Source organism: Lissotriton vulgaris, chromosome 9 (genome assembly GCF_964263255.1).
Source record: "Lissotriton vulgaris chromosome 9, aLisVul1.2, whole genome shotgun sequence".
NCBI lineage: Eukaryota > Metazoa > Chordata > Amphibia > Caudata > Salamandridae > Lissotriton > Lissotriton vulgaris.
In genome coordinates this window covers 1,178,209,830-1,178,223,560 of record NC_141697.1, presented here as the reverse complement: position 1 = coordinate 1,178,223,560, position 13,731 = coordinate 1,178,209,830, and the positions used below count along the sequence as shown (strand labels likewise).

The 13,731-nt window shown below is 48.7% G+C and overlaps 1 protein-coding gene across 1 annotated transcript in view; it reads left to right on the top strand.

Moving 5' to 3' along the window:
* The window catches only part of LOC147692973 (protein SSUH2 homolog), a 233,669-nt gene that overhangs the window by 127,007 nt on the left and 92,931 nt on the right, over positions 1–13,731 (top strand). Inside the window, exon 8 of the mRNA XM_086939221.1 lies at positions 5,678–5,740. Within this exon, the coding sequence (XP_086795347.1) occupies positions 5,678–5,740 (63 nt within the window). The remainder of the gene's footprint in view (positions 1–5,677; positions 5,741–13,731) is intronic.

Genomic DNA, 13,731 nt, shown 5'->3' with positions numbered 1-13,731 from the left:
GTGGGGTTCTATGAATCCTGAGGAAAATCGTACATTACCTGTCGGTCGAAGCTCGTCAACAGGTCACGGTAGCCCTTGTAGCCTCCAGATTGGACTACTGTAATGTTTTGTATCTGGGAATTAACAAACAACTTGTCCAGCGTCTTCAAACTGTGCAAAACGCGGCTGCAAGGTTCGTGGTTGACGCCCCTAGGCGTTCATCAGCCTCAGCTATTAGGAAAAATCTGCACTGGCTTCCCATGCAAGCCAGGATTGAGATCAAGGCCTTGTGTCTCGCCCACCGCGCCCTCCATGGAGTGGGGCAGAAGGCATCAGTTCCCTTGTGTCCCTCTATGTCCCTGACAGGGACCTCCGCTCAGCGAACAAAAATCTTCTTGCTGTTCCTAGAACTCAGAAAGCAAGATGGGGTGGGAGGGCCTTTTTCTCCCTTGTTTCAAGGATTTGGAATTCCCTCCCAGCAGAGCTCCGGGATCAACCCTCCTATCTCCAGTTCCGGAAGGCCTTGAAGACCTGGTTCTTCAGGGAATCCTATCTCTAGCCGGCACCCCTCCTCCCTCCTACACGTAGCTTCCTTTGCATCTTCAGCGCCTTGATACCTACGGGATAGGTTGCGCTATATAAGGCCTAAATCATCATCATCATCATCATCAATGTTGTGAAAGTTTCAGTCAAAACAAAACCTTTGTTCTAAGATTTAAAAAATAAATAAAATGTTCTCAAAGTACTCTTTCTGCACACTTAATAAATGAGTAGTCCTCCCACCAATAATAGGAGCTTTCACTATATAGTGGTAGATGTTTTAACCCCTTCCGTGCTCAGGATGGCCCCCGGCCGTCCCACGTGATGGTGGGCGTGTGCGCATGACGGCTGGTGGCTGTCCGAACCCTGCCCACTGATTAAAACTCCAGCACCGCGGCAGAATTCATGCTGCGGTCAACGGGTTAATGCAAACTGTTTTATGTTGACACCTGTGACAGATCGGTTATCCTTCTCGGTTTTAAGCTGTTAGTAGTAGCACCATTAGCGAGTGCAGAGTTGTAGGGTGCCACAGCTGCCCTCCTAAGTTCTGACGGGGACTACCAATGTTGATTCTCTAAGGTATCAAACCACTTGTTACATTAAGCCCGACTTGATGCCCAAGTTGAAATTAATGTAACTTGTTGTAGTGCGCTAGTTTTACAAAGCTGCCGCTTTGTTGCACTGAAATCCCCTGTGACTCTCCATGGTTGCACAACTCCATCTCGGAGACAGCTTTCTGCCCTCCAGGGGAGACATTCAAATGATTTCCGAAAAGAAAGACAACAGAAGCCTGCACTGGAGAAAGGTGTTACCTCTCCCTGGCAGAAAGCCACATGGGTGTTTGCCAAAATGGCAAGCTTCAATGGAGAACAATTGGGAGAGGGGCTTCTCTATTGTTTAGGTAGGCAGCTTGGCACTCCGGAAGGAGAGGGGAAACCGGTTGCCAAACCTTTTTCAGGGATTTGTAGCCCCCTTGGTAGTCACACCTCTGGATTGTGCTAGGGAGCCATGAAGAGAGGGGCTTTGCCATGTTGGCAGTGGGCACAATCTTGCATCCAGGAATAGCCAGATGCCACACTTTGCAGGAAGTGATCATCAGGAGGGAGGGCACCTGGTAGGTCAATGGCTAGCAAATGCATCCTATTCTGAGGTCATTTTCTGAGCATAAAAGGGCATAGTGCGTAGAGACTACTAGTTGCATCTCCTAAGTCATAGTAAAATTCCCTCATTTTCTTTTTTGCTTTGGCTACCTTTTGCCCAGTAACTAGGGATCTAACTCTGTAGTGCTCTTGGTTTGCATATACAAGATTTTTCTGTAAATCAATTTTCTCCTCTTTTTGCCCTTTGTTGTCTTTTTCTGTTGTGTGAAACAGATGACTTTTTAGAATGTGACTGGTAGCCTTTAATGGTGAAGAAGGTTGTCATTCTATTCCACGGTATTTCTGATGTCACTTCTAGCTTGTAACATGAAAGCAATGGTCAGCAGTTTAAGCAGATGTCACTCCTAATATTATGATTATTATGGTTATAGTTCTGAAAATGATTTTTATTAGAATTATAAAGAAAATTCTAGATCAAATGGTTTGTCCAGGCGTAGTCCTTGGTAGGCCTACGTCTATCATCCAAACTACCTGAGTAGAGTTGGGTTGTTGCTACAAGGTTGAGTGCTCGCCACATACAGCTGGGTTGGGGTAGTCTATTGGCCAGTACACAAGACCATCCCAGCTGGCTTGGATGTACTGTACCAACTACATAGACAGGATTAGAATAGTGCCCCCGATTTTTACTTTTTAAGCTACCTTCAGACAATTCTCCAAATCAGTGTTCATTCCAGACGTTTACAAATAGTGACCAACAGTTAATGGCTGAAGCAATCTGCCTTATAGCTACCACTTTGAGTGGCTTTCACATAGTTGTAACCTTGTTAATAAAAATCCATAAATATAAAGGATGATTTTAATTCTTTCCAAACTGGTAGATCTCTGCCTTTCTCTCATTACTTCCCTCTCTGCCTATTTCCACATCGCTCAAAAGATGTAGTTATTGACTCAACTGCTATGGACTGTACCTGAAGTGGACTGCAATTCGAAAGCACATTATGTTCGAGGCATGTGGGCTGCTGAATTCATATCTGTGCATAGATCGCCGCCTAGTGTTGGGTCCGGATGATTGCACATTGTTGTCCTGGAAGAGTCTTCGAAGTATCACGAGATAGGTGGCTCCTCCCCTGGACTACAGTGCGCATGGGCATCGACTCCATCCTCAGATTGTTTTTTTCCGCCATTGGGTTCGGATGTCTTTTATTCCCTCTTGTCGGAATCGATAGAAAACTTTCTTAAGACCAAAAGGTCTTTAGTCTATACGTCGGTATTGTCTTGCGCTCGGCATTACTACTTCTAGTTCGGCTCCGAGCCGGATTCTCTACTCCCGCGTGCTCTCGGCGCGGAAGGCCTAGTCGACGCTCCTGACCTATCGACCGTCCATCATGGACCGAAGTCCATTCAAGAGATGTCCGGTCTGTTACTCTAAGTACCCCCACATCGACGTCCACCCGGTGTGCAACAAGTGTCTGTCGCCGGACCACGATGAGGACAAGTGTATGGCTTGTTCCCGCTTCAGGTCTAAGAAGACGCTTAAGCTTCGACGAGCTGCGCGCCTGGAGGCCCAGCAATCTGCTCCGGCGCCTGTGGACATCTTCGATGCAGGGGATGTCGAGGACGAATCTATCCAGGACGTTTCTGAATCAAACCCCGCGTCCGACGTCGAAGATGACTACAACGCGGATGCTGAGGTGTTCGAGGGCGAAGAAGTTGTCGACTAGGTAGAAGACGACGACGGCGACGGGGCCCTCGGGGCCATGGAGGATAGCTCGGATGAGGAGCTTCCTCAAACTGACTCTGGGGCCGTGCCGATTTATAAGGCCCAGGTCGAGGGATCGCCTTCGGGCCTTACCCAAGATCTCGCTATGGGTTCCACGGCCCCGCCTCCGGGCCCGGCCACGGACATTGTTGCCGAACCACTCCCTGGCAAAACAAAACCAAAAGTGAAACCTACGGTCTCGACGCCAGATACTGCGCAGGTGCCAGCACCGAAACCGAAAGTGCGCATCGCTTTGGTCGGCTCCAAGGCCTCGGAGGCTTCGGTGCCGAAGGTTGCTGTCGAGCCGAAAACTCCAGTCAAGGGCGTCGAGACGAAGTCTGCCGCGGCTAAGGTGAAGGTGGTCGGGTCGGGCGCGTCGGCGCCGAACACGATCGACACCGGCAAAAGCCTTGTCGACCCGAAGAAGGCTGTCGGCGAGCCGAAGAAGACTCTCAGTGACCCGAAGAAGCGACTCGATGACCCAAAGGTCCTCACGACCCGGCGTTCGCACGACAAGGCCAAGGGCGCTGCGCCTCGAGAGTCTACTTTGAAAGTGGCCTCGAATGATTCCATTGAACCGGCGCGCCCATCCGCCGCGTTCTCCAAGAAGGTGACGGACTCCCTGCAGCGCATCCGTGAAGGCACCGCGTCAGTCGATCCGACGGATCCTCTGCCTGCGAAACCAGTGGAGAAACCACCTAAGGCGTCCACGCCGATCCATTTCACGTTGCCGCCTAAGACTGCGCCGAAGGCTTTCGCTCCTAAGGCGGTGGCCGGCGTGCCCGAAAAGGTCTCCTCGGCGCCGAAGGCATCATCGGTGGTTCACGGCCCAAGACCTCGACGACCTTCGGGGGATGAGCGTCAGGAACACTTCATCGACGCCGAAACGGGCAGGCTTTCCCTTCTGAAGCGGAAAATCACCCCAGAACCCCAACTAGAGTCTTACAAGATCCCTCTCAAGAAGAAGGACTCTGCTTGCTCTCCCGTCTTGGTGGAACCCCTTTCCCCACGGACTCATGATGTGTCGCCCACTTACTCGGATGTGGACGCTGGTGAAGGAGATGATGAGGATGAGTACAGTTATCCAGTCTATACAGACCCTGAGGATACCAATGAACCCTGGGCAGCTGGTGGTGACCCTGGGGATCCTCAATCAGGCCAAGACCCTCAACTTTTTTCTGCTAAAACGTCTCCTACAGAAGACTCTACTGCTTTCAATGCCCTCATTGAACGGGCAGCTAACAATCACAACGTCCAGCTACATGCTGACTCTGTGGATGTGGATTTCCTCTTTGACACCTTTTCGGTATCAGAAAAAACTGTTCAAACTCTGCTGCTGTGCTGCCACCCTCTTCGGGGAAGAGGGTGGCAGCACAAGACAGAGTCTGTGCATGTTCTCCACCCAGGCTGTGCATTACAGCCCGGTGGAGACCATTTAAAGTGCACATGACTGTTTTGATGGCCCAAGACGGCCAGCCAAACATTCATGTGCACTCAAGTGCACATACCACTCCCTCCCCCTGCTAGCTGAGACGACAGCCAATCACCGCCTTGTCCCAAAATTGACTTCAGCAAGGAAAAATAAAATAACAGCAAGTTATTATAATTTTATATTTCCTTTTTTACACTGCGGAAAGGCAGTAGGGGTGAGCTCCTATGCCTTAGCAGAGGAGGTGCTGCTGCATTTCTCATGAACCTATGTGAGAAACGATTTGTTGTTGTGTGAGTGATCAGAGGTGCTCTGAACCATGGTGCTCCTCAATCGCGACCCTGCTGTCATGCTGACAGCAGCATCGTGATTAGCTTAGAGGAGCCTGGGTTCTTCCTGGAAGAGAAGCAGAGGAGAGACGATGTAGGACAGAATGTGTGCAGAGGTAAGTGACATTTTATTTCTCACTCCGCCCCCTTTCTTCCACCCCTCCCCTCGTACCAGCCACCACTGAACAAATACAACAGTTTTGCAACAAAGCTCTCTCCCCCCCCCCCCCCCCCCCCCCCCCACGACCAAGCATCCTACCTGTAAGAAAACATGCTTTGGCCCCAGACGAGGTCTGGATGCTATATAAAAGTAATATTACAATGGTATAATTGAAGTAATGACCTTAGTTATCCTGTTCTAGTAATCTTCTCTAACATCCTGTAGCAACTGTTTGGCAGCTCCACAGAATTTTCTGTACCCTAAAGATATTTCTACTTTTGTTTGCCGTAAGCATTTTTTTTACCTGTTACATTTCAGTTGTGCTGTACTCTATTTTGGAAACTTATGTGGTGCTTATTTTTTTTTTTTCCTCGCTTTCAGGCCTGCGACAAGTGCCTTGCCTTGGGACAAACAATTTGTACTAAATGTAATGGAGCTGCACGGGTAAGTGGTGTCAGGCTGCTATGTCCCTTCTCCTGCAATTCATTTACAGTGTCCCACGCAATATTTTGTTTCACTTGTGTGCATGCACATGATTTGTAAATCAACCAACTTCCTTTGTGGACCGTTAGGAGTTCATGCATGCCTGCCTTCCTAAGGGGGACACACATGCAGCAGAAATGAGAATTACTGAGGGAGAGCTGTAAGATTTGGCTGTGGTGTACCTGGAAGTGTAAGAGAAGTTACCGGACGTTCAAAAGAACTAGCAAGATAGAAAGCCTATATCCACTTTATGCTTGGAGAGCAAAGATGAGTAGGAATTTAATTCCTGATCCTAGTTCAACGGTGAGATATTGCAGGGGGTAAGCCTGCGAGGTGGGACAGGAGAGGTGTGGCTCACTGATTAGAGGCGGCAGACCCGGAAGCAGAGAACGGCCCGGGACCAGGGTTCAATCCCCGACGTGGCAGGGTTGTGGACCAGTGTCAACGGACTCGATAATTCTCGCATCGGTGCCTACTCTAACCAGGGATCACACTCGGCAACTCTGGGCATTAAGCTTGCCTCATCTCTACAACGGCCCCCCACAGACGCCGGGGATGCCTGGTCTCACCTTGGAGATACCCAGAAGTGACCATCTCACAGGGAAAGCCAGGACGGGTTCCCCAGCGGTCTACAGCGCCAGGACGCTCCCGGGCAACAGTGCGCTTTACAAGTCCCACACATTTACACATTTACATTTACATGAGGTGACGTAAAACCGCTAAGGTCCTTGTGGATTCTTGAAGCAAGCCTAAGTGCTGCCATTGAAGAGTAAAATGTAAACAATCCGTATTTGTAAAGCGCTAACTACTCACCCTTATGGGTCTCAAGGTGCTGGGGGCTGTTGTAGAAATTAAGTGAGCTATTGCCCAGAGTCACATGGTGCTGAGCAGGGCTGCCGCCGGAGCCGGGGATCAAACCATGAACTCTGTGCTCTGAAGGCAGCTGCCCTGGCCTCCGCTCCACTCCTCTCCACAAGAGAGTAACATACTGGACATGAGTTTATGCTTCAGTTGTTGCTTTCTTGCTTGGTAGAATTCACAGAAGATGATTGGGGACTGGAGAACTGGTGACCCCTCAATGATTTCCGTCCACCTAAAGGGTTCCTCAGATTCCAGACCATGACAGTGTTGGGCTGTAGGCCAGCTTTCCAATGGAGGCCTTAGATCATAACCATTCTCATCAATGGTGGCATGATGGGAGTAACATTTGAAGGCTCCTGGAAGTAAATACTGTTTTCTAGCTTGATCGAAAGAAGGATCCCAACGTTGTAAATTTGAATAAACCTTTAACGCAAATGAGAAGTTTTGCTTGCTCTCCTGCTCGGTACTGAGCTTAACCCTATTAATGTACGAATCTCGCTTCCTTTCTACAGCCGCCAGAGGCTTTTGAGTTTTTGTGGAAGGCTTAAATGCATCACATGGTGCCATATACTTCCACTTTGTCTAATAGATTCCAGGCTGGGAGCCTATTGAAGCTGGGTTTGCGGATGGAGGGGGGCAGTAAATATCAGATTGATGTCTACTTCACATTTACATGCTTTGCATTATTCTGCCAAGTTTTTTTACTTGCACATAACTCTTTTCTTATCCAGTGCAATTAATTATGTGCAGTTACTTGGTTGAAGCCATTGATAACAAACCACAATCTAACCCTCCCCTAATGTACATAATGCATGTTCATAATGACTTGGCTGAAATTTATATACAGATTGAATGCTGAAGATAAACAGTCTAACAGTGCAAATATTACACTAAACCAGTGCTGAATGATATGATTGCTGTAAAACGTTGTTTAGTTAGTACTCTCGCCAAGGCTTTTAATCCATCAGTGAAACGCCAAAGCTTAACAAAAGTCAGGAAATGTGTGGATCCTTGGGTGCCTAGCCTGTTCCTCTATTGTACAAGGTCCCGCTTTGAACTGATATACTCACCCTGATGCTGTGTCCCTAATACTTATTAGAGACAGCCTGTTGGGCGGTCGATGTAACTGAAGCATATCTGTGGCCTTTTTAGATTTCATAAAGTTAGTTAGCCTGATACCACACAGTCCACACCCGTAGAAAGCTACTGTGTCTGTATGCACTATTTGAATTGCGCGGTCTTAGTGGAATACTGTACCAGGTCAAAATGATACAGTCTGAAGGTCTAGAGGAAAATGGAGGATTGTGCCCTCCCGGTTTGTCAACAGTAGTCCAAAAAGAATTTGCAAACTTGGTTTTTAGGTTTCGCCTGGCGAAAAGCTGCGCAAGCAGCGGTTCGCGCAGGCAAAATCTTTTGTTTTGCAGTATGACTGTTCGCCCCGCCTCGGTTTCCCATTGGCTAGCTCCATAAATGGAGGCTAGCCATTGGAAAACAGATGCGTCAGTCATTTTGCGAGGCGACTCGAGGGCGTTTCTGAGAATTTTTCTCATTCGGCCCCTTCTGTCACGTCAGTGCGGCGGTGGGCGGGGTTTATTTTTTGGTTCGTCGAGGTTTCTTTTCGTCATTCCGCGGCCGACCGCCGCCGGAGGAAGTCCAGGTCCAGGTGAGTGCTTTCCGTGTCCGTCTTCCCGTTCCTGTCCCGCCCCCCCCTCCCGCTGTCCGTTCCCGCCCCCCCGTTCCCGCCCCCCCTCCCGCTGTCCGTTCCCGCCCCCCCCTCCCGCTGTCCGTTCCCGCCCCCCCCTCCCGCTGTCCGTTCCCGCCCCCCCCTCCCGCTGTCCGTTCCCGCCCCCCCCCCCCTCCCGCTGTCCGTGTGCCCGTAGGTGCTTGTTAATCCTGTTCCCAGTCCTCCTCCCGATCTCTGTTGTTCTTAAACCCACCTCCCCCGCTCTCTGGTTCTTAGTGGTTTACAAGGAAATCATCCGTTTGCCTGTAGCTGCAGCTGCTATTCGGCATTGATTCTGATAGCCATGTGCATCTATGTTATAGTTCGATCACAACAAGTTTGCGATGAATTTGACTCTCGGTCGCTGTAATCGAAGGGCCTGTAAACGTGTGTTTTTTATTTGCAGTTGTATATTTCCATGATTCGAGGGTCTCCCACACATTTTTTATTGCATTAAAATGCCACCGAGGGCGTTTTCTGTTTGCCACAAAGTCTTCGGCCTCTGGTCATTATTTGTGCTAGCGTCGAATATAGCTCACTCAGACCTGCTACTTGCAGAAAAGGGAGTCTCATCTCCCCCAAGCCCCCCACCCCCACCGCTTCACCCTCATCCCAGGCATGTTAAGGAAATAAGCATAGAAATGGACGTGCTCTTGATTTCCATTGTGTCAGCTGTTTCCATCCACCATGCTGGCAGCGCCTCCTCCGGGGCAGGCCTCAGGCCACATTGTTATGTGTTGAGGAGCTGTGAACTGGGACAATGGCCTTTTACCCAGCTGGTAGGTGATTCGCATAGCCTCAGAACCCTCTGTGCCCAGGGGGGTGAGGCTAAGCCCACTCCCTCCGTGTGTGAGGAGGCAGCGCCTTCACTGCTACAGAAGGAGCTTTACACCATCTTTATGTTCACAGCTCTGCTTTCATTCTCTCCCCGCCCGGCTGCTCGGACAGCAGTCAGCAGCACTGAAGGTCGCTGACTGCAAGGACACGCCGGTCTCACTGTGGGCAGGCCACAGGCTCAATGCTTTAATGGCGACCCGCGACAAGCAACAGGGCAACCGAAACTCCAAGTGGCACCTGCTTTATTTAGACAACAACGCTCTCACTTGCACTCATTTCATGAAACATTTTACTGATTTCTAGCGACGAGTGGCCTGGCTTGGGCGACATAAAAAGTAACAAAGCGCGGGCTGCAGGTGTGGATTCTGCAGTGCTCACGTGTCTTCCAATCGTAGCCTGCTTCAGCACACCTTGTGACTGTGCTGGTGCTTGAATGGCCTCTCCTTTGTTGTGGCAGACAAAGACAGGTGTAGGAATGAACGGAGAGAGTTTGTCACAGGCTCCTAGGCTTTGTGACAAAGCACATCTCACATCTCACATTGTGGGGCTCTTACATAACACACCTGCAGGTATTTGTGTTCTGCAATTTCCACTATGGAAACAGAAGTGTTTGCAATCCAGGTATAATTGCAGTTTCCTTTGTGAGCTGCTTATAATGCTCTTGTTAAAGATGATATGTCCGCATGCTAATTCAAAGGCTGAAAATATTTATTGACAAAAGAAAAATATCGAGCTGTTAATCACAGAAACAGGCAACAGAGATCAGCCAGTGCCAGAAATGTGCCACTGATGCTCAAGGAGAGTTAAGGCCTAAACGCATAGGTTTTCGTATACAGGGCTCCAGTGGAGACCAAGTGATGAGTCTGAAACACGAGTTCCACCGGGCAGAATCTTGCAATCATTAATACGTAGGCAGACGACCTTCAAGCGGGTTCAAAAATATAAATTAGAAAATCCTAGATTCAAGAGCCAAGCATGGAAGCAGGACTTTACACGACCTACACTTCCTCGAGGGCATGGCTCAAGAGAGCAGAAAGATGGCTGCACCGGATACAGGTACGCTATGGCAACATTTTAAATATCAATTGTTGCGAACAAAAAAAAGCGGATGACTTATTTTTGTAATATTTATATGGTTGTCGGGATTTGCAGAAAACGTCAACTATATAGAATTGTATGCTTTAAGGAAACATGGACAGAAAAATCAATGATGATTTTGTTTAATGACTTAGGACAGCAATGTAGAAATATAGCTTGGCTAAGCAAAGCACTGTACTTCGAAAGGTGTTAAGATACGATGATCAGCGGCACACACACCACGCTGATGCCCATTTCCCTCAATAAAAAACATACCTGCCTCCTATCACCACTATTCTTCATGAAACTATTTTAAATTCCTGGTATTTCCCTCTCCCCATCTCACTCTGATACCCCCCTGGTAAATTGCATCAAGGTAGCTGGCACCCTCTCATGCCATCTTGCCTGCCTCCCTCAGCATCCGTATATCCTACCCTCCAGCACACAAAAATACCCACCTTCCTACCATAGACAAATGCATGGTTTAATTCATGGCCATTTATAACAGCCTCACCTTTGCATGTGAAAGACAGGTCTTCCATGTTCAGTGTGGCAAAAGTTGACAATTTCTGCAAGTGTGACGGATTACAGACCTGCTATTGCATCATGCGTGTATGTATGCATGTAGTAGTACTTATGAGAGCCTAGCCGTGGAGCATTGGAGCGCTGAACAGTAGGCATGAGCCCTTATTTACAATCCAGTAGTGTGTGGTACTTGTGTTTGAAGTGAGGCAGGTAGAATGTAAGTTGTATTGTGTAGTGTTCATTGAAAGCTTTGTCTGCATTTTTCTGTACTACAGGTTGTCGATGGGAATGTTTCATGTTCTAGGTGGGTAGATGGACAAGACCTTCTCCGTCTTCTCCATAGGTAGTTCTTCTCTTCCAATCTGGTGATGTCATGGCACTTGGTGTAACACTTTCCACCTAAGATGGCTAATTTCACAGTTAGGTATGCAAAGAAGTAATTTCTGATGGACTTATAAACTAGCAGCAGGTCTTGAAGTTGATGGACACCTGTAGGGGAGCCAGCATAGTACCTTCAATATTGGGATTATGTGGCCAGGCTTTTCAGGATGTTGATGCAGCAGCGTGTAGGATGTATTTCAGGAGTGCCAGTGTGATGTTCAGGATGCTGTTAAGCAGAGCATTACCTCTACCTAACAAGGTAAGGCCCAAGGCTTACACTGTTGTTCTGAAGTTGGGTTTCAGGATTGATGGGTGTTACCTGCCCCCTCGCTGTGCTTGCTTCCCTGCCCACTCGCTGTGCTTGCTTCCCTGCCCCCTCACTGTGCTTGCTTCCCTGCCCCCTCACTGTGCTTGCTTTCCTGCCCCCTCGCTGTGCTTGCTCTCCTAGGTGTGTGTGTGTGGCTCTGGGTGTGTGTGTGTGTGTGTGTGTGTGTGTGTGTGGCTCTGGGTGTGTGGGTGTGTGTGTGTGGCTCTGGGTGTGTGTGTGTGTGTGTGGCTCTGGGTGTCTGGGTGTGTGTGGCTCTGGGTGTTTGTGGCTCTGGGTGTGTGGGTGTGTGTGGCTCTGGGTGTGTGTGGATCCGGGTGTGTGTGTGTGTGGCTCTGGGTGTGTGTGTGTGTGTGGCTCTGGGTGTGTGTGTGTGTGTGGCTCTGGGTGTGGGGGTGTGTGGCTCTTTGTGTGTGTGTGTGGGTGTGTGTGTGTGGCTCTGGGTGTGTGTGTGTGGCTCTGGGTGTGTGTGGCTCTGGGTGTGTGTGTGGCTCTGGGTGTGTGTGTGTGGCTCTGGGTGTGTGTGTGGCTCTGGGTGTGTGTGTGTGGCTCTGGGTGTGTGTGTGTGGCTCTGGGTGTGTGTGTGTGTGGCTCTGGGTGTGTGTGTTTTGCTGCTCTGGGTGTGTGTTTGGCTGGCTCTGGGTGTGTGTTTGGCTGGCTCTGGGTGTGTGTGTTTGGCTGGCTCTGGGGGTGTGTGTGTGTGTGGCTGGGTGTATGTGTGTGTGGCTGGCTCTGGGTGTGTGTGTGTGGCTGGCTCTGGGTGTGTGTGTGTGTGTGTGTGTGGCTGGCTCTGGGGGTGTGTGTGTGGATCTGGGTGTGTGTGTGTGGTAGTAATTGCGGTCTGCTGAGCTCGTCCGTAGGGTACAATAGGTCTCACATTTGCGAGAGATTAAGCTAATGGCAATGTAAATGACACTGGCATTTATTTATCTGTTTTCAAAACCAACACATAAATACAAATTTTGTCATTTACAATGCCAATAGCTCTAACTTTTCCAAAGGCGAAACCATTGCATTGTAAATGCTTGTTATTTATTTCTTGTTGCATATGCGGAAAAAACGACAGCTGTCCTTTTTTCCGCATATGCAACAAGAAATAAAAACCAAGCACGCAAAACTATTAAAGAACGTTTGAAAATTCTTTTTGGACTACTGTTGACAAACCGTGAGGGCACAATCCTCCATTTTCCTCTAGACTTACCCCTACAATGGCTCTTGGGTGAAGCCATTCACGAGGAATGTGCAACAACAAATTTGGGCCCTGACAATTGTAGCACCTAAGCCCAGAGACTTCCACCCAAACTGTTACCCACAGTCTGAAGGTGATTTGGAGGGGTAGCTGTGTTCAGAGAAATTTGAGATCTGTGGATCTCATGCAAGTGTAGGTCCTGAACATCCAGAAGCAAAGTGTACTCGAAAATCAGAGGTGCAGAGAAGGGGTTACCAGTGGAGTTCCGGAAGGGCTCCTTGTGGAGCTTATAAATGTAATGCCCTTAGGACCTTTGTTAATGTCCCATGACTAAAGAGTTTGCCTCCTTGCAGATGACGCTAATGGCTGCAATAGGACTGACACTCTGTTATTGGCATTTAAGAAGATGTTCCACTACGTATAAAGAGATGCACTCCTCGATTCATGGGGCAGTCATTTTGACACAAAGTGTGCCTTTCTCGTTTACCTATTCAGTGTCCTTGAAACTTCCAGTTTGACAAAGCGTACAAGAGGGCATTGGAGACCTGTGAGCATGACAGAATACAGAAGCTAAGCAGAGTCCATTTCAGCAGAGGTGTGAAACTAGAAAGAGAAATCGTGAGATCATACTAATTTGTCCCAATGTACGAATGTGGTTAATACATGAAACTTCCTGCCAGTGTGAGTCCTGGGGCCAAACGCAGGAACCGTATTTCAAAATGCATGATCTTACAATCCATAGCACACAATAGATAGGAGAGTTTATCGTCCTGACTATTATCTGCGGAGAGGAATTAAAATGTGAAGGGTGGAATGCCAGGATTAATCTCAACCACCATTAATATTTTGGGGCAGCATTCCATTCCATAATATTTTTGCCCACCATTACCACCTCAGACAGATACCAAAACCAGATATGTAATCAGCCATGGGCCTGAAACCGTTCTGGCCAAACTGCCAAGCATGGTTCTATCTGAACATGAACACAAGCAACCCCAAGCAAGTTTCAGCCTATTAGGTCCTAGTCCGAAGGT